This window comes from Chiloscyllium plagiosum, chromosome 32, assembly GCF_004010195.1.
Source record: "Chiloscyllium plagiosum isolate BGI_BamShark_2017 chromosome 32, ASM401019v2, whole genome shotgun sequence".
Lineage (NCBI taxonomy): Eukaryota > Metazoa > Chordata > Chondrichthyes > Orectolobiformes > Hemiscylliidae > Chiloscyllium > Chiloscyllium plagiosum.
In genome coordinates this window covers 44333265-44346195 of record NC_057741.1, presented here as the reverse complement: position 1 = coordinate 44346195, position 12931 = coordinate 44333265, and the positions used below count along the sequence as shown (strand labels likewise).

General features: G+C 43.5%; 1 protein-coding gene across 1 annotated transcript in view; it reads left to right on the top strand.

The window, feature by feature from the left end:
- The first annotated feature begins 6600 nt into the window (after positions 1-6600).
- homer2 (homer scaffold protein 2) overlaps positions 6601-12931 on the top strand; it is a 68126-nt gene continuing 61795 nt past the window's right edge. The window contains exon 1 of the mRNA XM_043674592.1: positions 6601-6875. Coding sequence (XP_043530527.1) covers positions 6871-6875 — 5 coding nt within the window. The 5' untranslated portion in view covers positions 6601-6870. The remainder of the gene's footprint in view (positions 6876-12931) is intronic.

Here is a 12931-nt window from a genome sequence, read left to right as displayed (position 1 = left end):
ATGAATCTTCTTTTGTTTTCAAAATTCTCTATTCCTCCCTCTGTGTAATTTCCTCCAGCCGCTTATAACGCACTGAGATTTCTTTGTTTCTCTCCTTCTGGTGTTGACAGCATCCCCTTTTCCACCATCAGTGGCTGTGCCTTCACCTGTCTGGACCCTGAGCTCTGTACTCCCTTCCCTAAACCTCTACTTCTCTGTCCTTCATTTTGTCTGACAATGTTACTGTGAAGCCATTGGGATGAATTATTAATTTAACGGTGCTATATAAATGCAGTAGGTTGGTGTTATACTATGTAGGGCAAGCCAAACCCAGTGGTTAGTACAAAACCCTGCTGGGGCCCAGCATCTGAGGCTGCATGTTTTGAGCTGGTTAATTTCCAGCAGGATGCAAGGTCACAATGGGTTCTTCATAAACTTTATCTTAGCCATCTAGCCTCGAGGCCTTTCAGTCCAGCCAGATCGACATTATCTATTCAAGCTGTTCAGTGATGTGTTGACAGACTTCTGGAGCACGTGGGACACTGAATGCAGGCCTGTTGCTCCAGAGGCACCACAAGAGCCCCATCTCGCCAGGCAGGATTTGTCTCTGAAGGGAGTGAGTGTGTCTCCCAATTGGATTGAGTCTAGCTAGGCAGGTTTCTCAGCTGCTTACTTTGCAGACATTTCAATGCAATACCAAGTTTCAGACATCAGCTCAATCAAAGATAACCCTCTATGACAGAAAGGGAGAATAGTCACCAGTTTAAAATGCTATTTCCTTAAGACATTATATACACTGCTAAATTCCTTAAGACATTATATACACTGCTAAATACTGTATCTGCACAGTATTCTATTTTGGAATAAAATTGCCTCTGAACAAATGATGAATTTTCAGTTATTGTTCACACTGAACTATTGTGTGATTATTTTGGCTGTTGTACAGTGATGTTTCTTTTGACCATTTTAATCCAGGTTTTATTACATTCCTGAAACATCGTTAAAGGCTCTTGGCAGTTTCATCACACGAGGAGCAACAGCAATATCAGAAACAAACTTTGTTGGCACAAAGTAGATGAAATACCTGCCAAATCTGACAAAGCTCACAATATTCCAGATTTAATGCCTAAATTCAGGGCACCAATTCAATCAATGAGGAGTTAGCTATCAACCTCCATCTATTACTGGCTGATCCCGTTTTTGGGATGCTCAGCAGCAAATACTCTCTGTTCTTGCTGCAATAAAAACTGTGAAAGTCTCTGAAAGGTGCCAGAACTTCAGCTGCTCAGTTTGATAAACTGGCTTATTTAGTCTAATTCCTATACAATGGAGACTATATATTAAAAAGGTTGTGATAAAGGTGATGCTTATTCAGCAATAATGCTGATTAGTTGTGCAAAGGTGTGAATGGTGAAGATGATGATTCTGAGAGAGGACGCTGGGTTAATCAATGTTCAGAAATAAAGAATGAAATGAGTGCAATGGAGTTTGTTGCTTGTAATGTCTCCAGTGCCTTGCCACAGTTACATATGTTCACAGCTTAGTTTTCCTTTGTGCTTCTCTCTATAACTCAGTGTGTCTGTCATCTGTAGAATATCATGGGATCGAATTCCAATCCAGAGACCATAGGTACAATACCCAAGCTGACATTCAAGTATGGGACTGAAAGGGTGCTGCATTGTCTGAAATGCCACCTTTTTGTGAATATTAAAGCAGAATGTAGCACTCATAAGAAATCCCAGTTGTATTAACAAGGGAAAAATGCTTTCAAAATATAGGTACGTAGACAGTAAGAAAAGGAACAGAATTAGGCCATTAAGCACTTTGTGTCTTCTTTACCATTTGATCACGGCCAAGATTTTTCTTGACCCTATTCTCTTGCCTTCTCCCTGGAACTTTTTTGATCCCTTACTCATCAAGAACCTATCTATCTTTATCTTAAAGACATTGAATGACATAGTGTCCATAGACTTCTGCAGCAGTGAGTTCCACAGATTAAATTCCTTCTCAACTCAGTTCTAAAGTGTCATTCCTTCACCCTGAGGCTGTGCCCTCAGGACTAGTATTGGTGGAAGCATTTTCTCCATGTCCATTCTATCCAGGCCTTTCAGTATTCTATCAATTTCAATGAGACCTGGGCCCACTCCCAACCCCCACATCCCCTCCCTTCTATAGATAACAATCTCGCTATTGACATCAGCAAAATGAAGGAGTTGATCATTGACTTCTGGAAGTAGAGTGCAGGGCACACCCCTGTCTGTATCAATGGTGCTCAGGTGGAGATGCTCGAGACAGTCAAACTCCTGGGGGTGATGATCGTCAATGATCTGTCCTGGTCCACCACATCAACACAACAGTCAAGAAAGCCCAACAACATCTCTACTTCTTCAGGCAGCTAAGGAAATTCAGCATACCCGCAACGACTTACCAATTTCTAGCGATGCACCATAGAAAGCATCCTATCTGGATATATCACAGCTTGATATGGCAACTGCTCTTCCAAAGACCATAGGTTACTACAGAGATTCATGAACACATCCTGGTCCATCACGCTAACCAGTCTCCAATCCATTGGCTCCATCTATACTTCCTGCTGCCTCGGGAAAGCAGCCAATATCATCAAAGAGCCCCCCCATCCCAGTTATACTCTTGTCCACCCTCTTCTGGCAGAAAGAATATATAAAAGTTTGAATACACATTTGAACAGGTTCAATAACAGCTTCTTCCTTGCTGTTATCAGACTTTTGAATGGAGGTATGGGATACTGGGAGATTTGGCTGTCTGGATTCAGAATTGGTTGGCTGACAGAAGAGAGTGATTGTAGATGGAAAGTATTCTGCCTGGAGGTCAGTGTTGAGTGGGGTCCTGCAGGGCATGGAGTTCAACCTGGATAAATGCAAAGTGATGCATTTTGGAAGGTCAAACTCAAATGCTGACTATCGGATTAAAGACAGGATTCTTGGCAGTGTGGAGGAACAGAGGGATCTTGGTGTGCAAGTATATAGATCCCTCAAAGTTGCCACCCAAGTGGATATGGTTGTTAAGAAGGCATATTGTGTTTTGGCTTTCATTAACAGGGGGATTGAGTTTAAGAGCTGCGAGGTTTTGCTGCAGTTCTACAAGTCCCTAGTGATACTACACTTGGAATATTGTGTCCAGTTCTGGTCGCCCTACTATAGGAAAGATACAAAGGCTTTGGAGAGGATGCAAAGAAGGTTTACCAGGATGCTGCCTGGACTGGAGGGCTTGCCTTATGAAGAAAGGTTGACTAAGCTCGGACTTCTCTCTCTGGAGAGCAGGAGGAAGAGAGGTGACCTGATCGAGGTATACAAGGTAATGAGAGGCATGGATAGAGTCAATAGCCAGAGATATTTCCCCAGGGCAGGATTGACTGGCACAAGGGGTCATAGTTTTAAGATATTAGGAGGAAGGTATAAAGGAGACGTCGGAGGTAGGTTATTTACAAAGAGTTGTGAATGCATGGAATGCATTATCAGCGGTGGTAGTGGAAGCAGAGTCATTAGGGACATTTAAGCGACTGCTGGACATGTACATGGACAACAGTGAATTGAGGGGTGCGTAGGTTAGGTTATTTTATTTTACATTAAGATTAATCCTCGGCACAACATAGTGGGCCGAAGGGCCTGTTCTGTGCTGTACAGTTCTGTGTTCTATTCCAAGGGAAAGTGTGCAAGTGAAAGGTTGGTCACACATCACAATGATGAACTGCTTCTGCCTGAAATGTCGACTCGTGTGCTCTTTGAATGCCTCTGACCTGCTGTGCTTTTCCGGTGCCACACTTTTCAACACACTTCACAAAGACCTAATTAAATTTGGTGAGGGGTTTAGTTTGAAACAGATTGGAAGCATGAGCATTATTTGGCACTCTAGGAGTTAACATGGCTACATAGTATGGGAAAAGCAATGAATTCATCCTTCTACATCTTTCTGTTCACTGTTTCACAGAGAGATGAATTGAAGTGATAATCATGATGTGGAGGTGCTGGTGTTGGACTGGGATGGATAAGTCAAAAGTCACATGATACCAGGTAATATAGTCCAACAGGTTTACTTGAAATCATGAGCTTTCAGAGCACTGCTCCTTCATCAGATGATTTCAAATAAACCTATTGGACTATAACTTGGTGTTGTGCAACTTCTGATTTTGAAGTGATAAAGACTAGAAATAGTAACAACTTTAAAGAAATGGGTAGGTGTCTTTATGTTGGTGCTCTGTGCATGTTGGTGCTGCATGTTTGTTCTGACTATGACATCTCAGCAATGTGGGGGAGAGTTGTATTTTGCCAGATACTGTCTTTCTGAGTCAGCTGACGTGTGCAAGGGATTTGAATCATAAATGAGAGTTTGTGAGTGGGCAGCAGATTGTCTTAGGGATGAAAACCTCTGCATGGTGGGAATCCCTTTGAAGGAAAATGTATTCAATATTACTTACATATGAACAGAATTATGTTTCAGTACAGATTGATTTATCCTTTTTTAAAGATTTGAATCATACATACAAAAGAAGGAATGAGTGAGAAAATGGATGTGACTCCAGTGTATGAATGATTGAAATGGAAAGGCTGTTGTGGATGGGGAGTGTCTGTCTTTCTGTGTGGGTACAGTTGCTGACTGATAATGTTAACACTTTGTGGTTAATCACAATTGATAAGTTTTTTCACAAGAACCAGTTAGATTTTCTGGTGTATTTAATTGATGATCAGTATGTTAGCTTGGCCTTTCACACAGTCTTCACTTTCACATCATCCCTGCCTCAGTGAAACTCAGAGGAAACCTATTTCCAAGTCAAGACACTAACTTCCTCTTGAAACAGCTGTTAAAATACTTGAAAAGAAATTATGTGGCATGAGATTATTGAAATTGCAATCCGGTCTCAGATTCTTCATCGTGCCTTGGTCTCAGTGTACATGAAGATAAAACACAAAGTGGAAAATGCCCCTTTCAGGTTGAGGTGTTTATTGCTGTTATAATGTAGGAACGGTCATTGCCAATTGTAATCTGGAAAAGTATTAGTCAATTTGCACATAGAAAGCTCCCACAAGCAACAATGATTAATGAGCCATTTAGGTGATGTGAATTGAGGGATGAATATTAACACCAAGACACTGAGAGAAGAAAGATTTTACCCAAAATGTTGACTTCTCCACCTCCTGAGGCTGCTTGGCTTGCTGTGTTCTTCCAGCCTCCTGCCTGCCTGTTTTGGATTTCAGCAATTGCAAGTTTTTTGACTCTAACACACATAGACATAGCCAAAGAATATTCAATATCCATCCAAGAGGATTTAACTTCTTATCTGAAAGACAGCTTCTCCGAAACAGTAGCATTCCCTTAGTGCCAGGACTGTAGAGTACTGTATGGGATAAATCTCTAGAGTTGAACTTTAAATCACAGCTTCCAACTGCAAGGTGACATTATCTTCCCTCAGGCCAAAATCCCCAACATCCAAGCACTGGTTACTGTCAATCAGCTGTGTTGGGCAGATCACATTGTCCACATGCCTCCGGGATACCTTAGTCCACTCCTCCTTCATTCCCAACACCTACCCACTCCACCCCCACCTCACCCACAGCCCCGGGCTACCTTCCCATGTAGGAGACTGTAATGTTTACTTCCGTTTACTTCCTCGCTCCCCACTATCCAAGGTCCCAGACATATCTTATACATGAAGCTGGGATTTACCTTCACTTCACTCAATCTAGTCTATGGCATTCACTGCTCACAATGTGGTCTCCTATACATTGGGGAAATAAAGTGTGGACTGGGTGACTGTTTCACAGAACACCTACGTCCTCCCCACAAAAAAGACCCTGAACTTCCAGTTGCCTGCCCCTTCAACAGACCACTCTGTTCCCTGGGCAACATCTCTGTCTCAGCTTGCTGCAATGATCCAGTGAAACTCACCACAAGCTGGAAGAACAGTACCTTATTTTTCACTTGGGGACCCTGCAGCCTTCAGGACTCAATATCGAGTTCAATAACTTTAGGGTCTGAGCATCTTCTCCCATGTCCTTACCCCAACCCCCACACGCCAGGCCGTGTCATCACATGGGCTGCTACCACACACAACCCATTGTCAGTCACTAACGGTCACCAGATATAGCTATTCATTCCCCCAAACTGACCTTTATCAGTCCTTTGTCAGTCCAACTGTTCCTCTCTCTCTGGGTTCCATCTCCACTTATCGTTTACTCCTCCACCCAACCCATTTTCTGCAAAACATACCAAGCTTTTCCTGGTTCCCATTGTTTCTGAAGAAGGGTCACTGGACCTGAAACGTTAGCTCTGTTTCTCTCCACAGACCTGATGAGTTTTTCCAGCAATTTCTGTTTTTATTTCTGATTTACAGCTTTCGCAATTCTTTGTTTTATTTTGTCCATTTCAGTTAGTTAGTTAGTAATGTAGCAATGGCCAATTGGCTTGCAGTAGTTAGTGATGTAGCAGTAGTTAATTAGGTTGTGCTAGTTAGCGATATAGTAGTGGTTAATTGGGTTGTACTAGTTATTGATGTAGTAGTGATCAACTGGCATGCACTAGTTAGTGATGTAGTGGTGGTTAACGGGTTGTACTAGTTAGTTGAGCTGCCGCCCGGGGGCGCGCTCCTGTCACTCTGCTGCTGCCGGTTTCAGTGAGACAGGGACCGGGAGACGCGGCAGCTGCAGCCCGGATCCACTCACTGAGAGAGCGGCAGCTCCTGGAACCTGCAGCCGAGCCGGCTCCGTGCATCGATCGGCAGGGGTAGTCCTTCAGCTGGAGAGGGATTCCTCCCTTACCGCCCACAGCCCACTCAGCCCCGGAACCGGGATGGAGCCGCGCAGTTGAAGGAACCGGAGCGAAAGAAACTACCAAACTCCCAGAGCGGAGCCCTCAGAGATGGGGTGAGTAACAGATTGACCGTGAGGGCAGAGGAGTGACTGAAACTGACCATCCCGGACTGACACTGACCATCCCGGACTGACACTGACCATCCCGGACTGACACTGACCGTCCCGGACTGAAACTGACCATTCTCCAAGGAAACCCATGGATTTTTAAAATCTTGAGGGTCCTTGCGTTAATGGGTCCACATCACTAACTGCTGCTCAACGTTCATCTGAGACACCTAATATCTGTACCAAGGGAGTGCCACACTGTCAGAGAGTCAGTATTGAGGGAGTGGGTACACTTGGAGAGTCAGTACTGAGGGAGCGCCACACTGTCAGAGGGTCGATAATTCATTCATTGGATGTAGGAATCACTAGCTGAACCAACATTTATTGCCTGTCCCTAGTTGCCCTTGAGAAGGTGGTGGTAAACTGCCTTCTTGAGCCGCCACAGTCCATTTGCTGTTCATAGACTCACAATCCCATCAGGGAGGGAGTACAGAGATTTTGATCCAGTGACATTGAAGGAACAGCAATTATTTCAATGTCAGGATGGTGAGTGGCTTGGAGGGAACTTGCAGAGGGTGTTGTTCCCATATATGCCCTTGCCCTTCTAGATGGTAACAGTTATGTGTTTTTAAGGTCATGCCTAAAAATATTTGGATTATTTCTGCAGGAGATGAGTTCCTTGCTGCAGGATTCCTTGCCTCTGACCTGCTCTTGTAGCTACTGTTTTATATGGATAGTCCAGTTCATTTTCTAGTCAATATTAACCCCCAGGATGACGATAGTAGAGGATTCAGTGATGGTAATGTCATTGAATGTCAAAGGGCAATTTTTATATGTTGTCTTCTGGAGAGGAATTGTTGGCATTGTGTAACACAAATGTTACTTGCTACTTCAGCCCATCCCAAGATATTGTCAAGCCCTCACTCTCTTTGGACATTTACTGCTTCAGTCTCTGAGGAGCAAAAACAGAAATGGCTGGAAAAGCTCATAAAGTCTGGCAGCATCTGTGGAGAGAAATCAATTAAACTTTTGAGTCCAGTAACCCTTGCTCAGAATTGACCCTTCCTTATTCAAGTGGTGTTGAACACTGTGCAATCATCAGTGAATATCCCCACTTCTGACCCAATGGAGGGGGGGTCATTGATGAAATAGCTGAAGGTAGTTAGGCCTAGGACACTACGCTGAGGAAGTCCTGCAGAGATGTCCGGGGGCTGAGGTGGGTGACCTACAACAACCACAAGTTTTTCCTAAATGCCAACCAGCAGAGAGATTTCCCTCGATTCCTATTGTCTCCAATTTTGCGAAGGTCCTTGATACCACACTCAGTCAAATACAACTGTGATGACATGAGCTGGCCTTTTCACCTCTGGAACTCAGCTCCTTTGTTCTGGTAGAACCCAGACTGGGCATCACTGTGCAGATTATCGCTGAGCAGGTTATTGCTGAGCAGATTGTTGCTGAGCAGGTTGTTGCTGAGCAGGTTGTTGCTGAGCAGGTTGTTGCTGAGCAGTTTAATGCTGAGCAGTTTAATGCTGAGCAGGTTATTGCTGAGCAGGTTATTGCTGAGCAGGTTATTGCGGAGCAGGTTAATGCTGAGCAGGTTATTACTGAGCTGGTTTGTGCTGAACACGTTATTGCTGAGCAGGTTAGTACTGATCAGATTAATTCTGAGCAGGTTATTGCTAAGCAAATTATTACTGAGCAGCTTATTACTGAACAGATTATTACTGTGCAAGTTATAGCTGAGCAGGTTAATGTTGAGCAAGCTATTACTGAGCAGGTTATTACTGAGCAGGTTATTGCTGAGCAGGTTACTACTGAACAAGTTTATTGCTGAGCAGGTTGTTACTGAGCAGGTTAATGCTGAGCAAGTTATTACTGAGCAGGTTATTACTGAGCAGGTTGTTGCTGTGCAGGATATTACTGAGCAGGTTATTACTGAGCAGGTTAATGCTGAGCAGGTAATTACAGAGCAGGTTATTGCTGAGCAGATTATTACTGAGGAGGTTAATGCTGAGCAGGTTATTACCAAGGATGTTAATGCTGAGCAGGTTATTGCTGAGCAAATTATTACTGAGCAGACTATTGCTGAGCAGGTTATTACTGAGCAGGTTATTACTGAGCAGGTTAATGCTGAGTAGGTTAATGCTGAGCAGGTTATTACTGAGCAGGGTATCGCTGAGCAGGTTGTTACTGAGCAGGTTATTACTGAACAGGTTATCACTGAGCAGGCTCATGCTGAGCAGGTTATTACTGAGCAAGTCATTGCTGAGCAGTTTAAGGCTGAGCAGGTTATTGCTGAGCAGGTTATTGCTGAGCAGGTTAATACTGAGCAGGTTAATGCTGAGCAGGTTATTGCTGATTAGGTTGTTTCTGAGCAGGTTATTACTGAACAGGTTATTACTGAGCAGGTTGTTGCTGCGCAGGTTATTACTGAGCATGTTATTACTGAGCAGGTTAATGCCGAGCAGGTTATTACAGAGCAGGTTATTGCTCACCAGGTTATTTCTCAGCAGGTTATTACTGAACAGGTTATTACCGATGATGTTAATGCTGAGCAGTTTATTGCTGAGGACGTTTTTACTGAGCAGGTTATTGCTGAGCAGGTTGTTGCTGACCAGTTTATTGCTGAGCAGGTTATTGGTGAGCAGGTTATTACTGAGGAGATTAATGCTGAGCAGGTTATTACCGAGGATGTTAATGCTGAGCAGTTTATTGCTGAGGACGTTATTACTGAGCAGGTTAATGCTGAACAGGTTATTGCTGAGCAGGTTAATGCTGAGCAGGTAATTACTGAGGAGGTTTTTGCGGAACATGTTATTGCTGAGCAGGTTATTACAGAGCAGGTTATTGTTGAGCAGGATATTATTGAGGAAGGTATTGCTGAGCAGGTTATTACTGAGCAGGTTATTACTGAGCAGGCTAATCCTGAGCAGGTTATTGCTGAGGAGGTTATTACTGAGGAGGCTATTGCTGAGCAGGTTTTTACTGAGCAGGCTAATCCTGAGCAGGTTATTACTGAGCAGGTTATTACTGAGCAGGTTATTACTGAGCAGGTTAATGCTGAGCAGGTTATTACTAAGGAGGTTTTTGCGGAAAAGCTTATTGCTGAGCAGGTTATTACTGAGCAGTTTAATGCTGAGCAGTTTATTACTGAGGATGTTAATGTTGAGCAGGTTATTGCTGTGGATGCTATTACTGAACAGGTTAATGCAGAACAGGTTATTACTGAGGAGCTTTTTGCGGAACAGGTTATTGCTGAGCAGGTTAATCCTGAGCAGGTTAATCCTGAGCAGGTTATTGCTGAGCAGGTTATTGCTGAGCAGGTTATTACTGAGCAGGTTAATGCTGGCCAGGTTAATGCTGTCCGGGTTATTGATGAACAGGTTATTACTGAGCAGTTTAATGCTGAGCAGGTTATTACTGAGCAGGTTAATGCTGAGCAGGTTAATGCTGAGCAGGTTATTGCTATGCAGGTTGTTACTGAGCAGGTTATTGCTGAGCAGGTTATTACTGAGCATGTTAATCCTGAGCAGGTTATTGCTCAGCAGGTTATTACTGAGGAGGTTAATCCTGAGCAGGTTAATGCTGACCCGGTTAATGCTGACCAGGTTATTACTGAGCAGGTTTATGCTGACCAGATTAATGCGACCAGGTTATTGCAGATCAGGTAATTGATGAGAAGGTTATTGCTGAGCAAGTTAATGCTGACAGGTTATTACTGAGCAAGTTATTGCTGAGCAGATTAGTGCTGAGCAGATTCTTACTGAGCAGGTTATTACTGAACAGTTTAATGCCGAGATGGTTATTGCTGAGCAGGTTATTACTGAGCAGGTTAATGTTGAGCAGGTATTACAGAGTAGGTTAATGCTGAGCAGGTTATTACTGAGCAGTTTATTACTGAGAAGATTAATGCTCAGCAGGTGATTGCTGACCAGGTGATTGCTGAGCAGGTTATTACTGAGCAGTTAAATTCTGAGCAGCTTGTTGCCGACCAGGTTATTACTGAGCAGGTTATTGCTGAGCTGGTTATTACTGAGCAGTTTACTGCTGAGCAGGTTGTTGCTGACCAGGTTATTACCGAGGATGTTATCGCTGCGCAGGTTATTACTGAACAGGTTATCACTGAGCAGGTTAATGCTGAACAGGTTATTGCTGAGCAGATTTTTGCGGAACAGGTTAATGTTGAGCAGGTTAATGTTGAGCAGGTTAATGTTGAGCAGGTTATTACTGAGCAGGTTATTACTGAGCAGGTTATTGCTGAGCAGGTTATTACTGAGCAGGTTAAAGCTGAGCAGGTTATTGCTGAACAAGTTATTACTGAGCAGGTTATAACTAAGGAGGTTTTTGTGGAAAAGGTTATTGCTGAGCAGGTTATTACTGAGCAGTTTGATGCTGAGCAGGTTATCACTGAGGATGTTAATGTTGAGCAGGGTGTTGCTGAGGACGTTATTACTGAACAGGTTAATGCTGAACAGGTTATTACTGAGGAGGTTTTTGCGGAACAGGTTATTGCTGAGCAGGTTATTACTGAGCAGGTTATTACTGAGCAGGTTAATCTTGAGCAGATTAAACCCGAGCAGGTTATTACTGAGCAGGTTAATGCTGACCAGGTTAATGCGGCCAGGTTATTGCTGATCAGGTTATTGCTGATCAGGTTATTGATGAGCAGGTTATTACTGAGCAGGTTAATGCTGAGCAGGTTATTACTGAGCAAGTTACTGCTGAGCAGGTTATTGCTGAGCAGGTTATCACTGACCAGGTTATTTCTGAACAGGTTATTACTGAGCAGTTTAATGCTGAGCATGTTAATGCCGAGCAGGATATTACTGAGCAGGTTAATGCTGAGCAGGTTAATGCTGAGCAGGTTAATGCTGAGCAGGTTACTACTGAGCAGATTAATGCTGAGCAGATTAATGCTGAGCGGTTATTGCTGAGCAGGTTATTACTGAGCAGGTCAATGCTGAACAGGTTATTGTGAGCAGGATAATAATGAGGACGTTTTTGTGGAGCAGGTTATTACTGAGCAGGTTATTACTGAGCAGGTTATTACTGAGCAGGTTATTGCTGAGCAGGTTAATGCTAAGCAGGTTATTTTTCAGGAGGTTATTGCTGAGCAGGTTATTACTGAGCGGGTTATTGCTGAGCAGGTTAATGCTGAGTAGATTGTTGCTGATCTGGTTATTACTGAGCAGGTTATTGTTGAGCAGGTTATTGTTGAGCAGGTTATTGCTGAGCAAGTTATTACTGAGCAGGCTATTACTGAGCAGGCTATTACTGAGCAGGCTATTGCTGAGCAGGTTCTTGCTGAGCAGGTTCTTGCTGAGCAGGTTTTTGTGAGCAGGTTATTGCTGAGCAAGTTATTGCTGAGCAGGTTTTTACAGAGCAGGTTTTTACAGAGCAGGTTATTGCTGAGCAGGTTATTACTGAGCAGGTTATTACTGAGCAGGTTATTACTGAGCAAGTTATTACTGAGTAGGTTAATGCTGAACAGGTTAATGCTGAGCAGGTTAATGCTGAGCAGATTATTGCTAATCTGGTTATTACTGAGCAGGTTATTGCTGAACAGGTTATTGCTGAGCAAGTTATTACTGAGCAGGTTATCGCTGAGCAGGTTATTACTGAACAGGTTATTACTGAGCGGGTTAATGCTGAGCAGGATTTCGCTGAGTAGGTTGTTACTGAGTGGGTTATTACTGAGCAGGTTATTGTTAAGAAGGTTAATGCTGAGCAGGTTATTCTTAAGCAGGTTAATGCTGAGCAGGTTCTTGCTGAGCAGGTTATTACTGAGCAAGTTATTGCTGAGCTGGTTATTACTGGGTAGGTTAATGCTGAGCTGGTTAATACTGTGCAGGTTATTGCTGAGCAGGTTATTACTCAGCAGGTTAATGCTGACCAGGTTATGGCTGAGCAGGGTATCACTGCGCGGGTTGTTACTGAGCCGGTTATTGCTGTTCCGGTTATCGCTGAGCAGGTTATCGCTGAGCAGGTTATCGCTGAGCAGGTTATTACTGAGCAGGTTATTACAAAGCAGGTTATTGCTGAGCAGGTTATTACTGAGC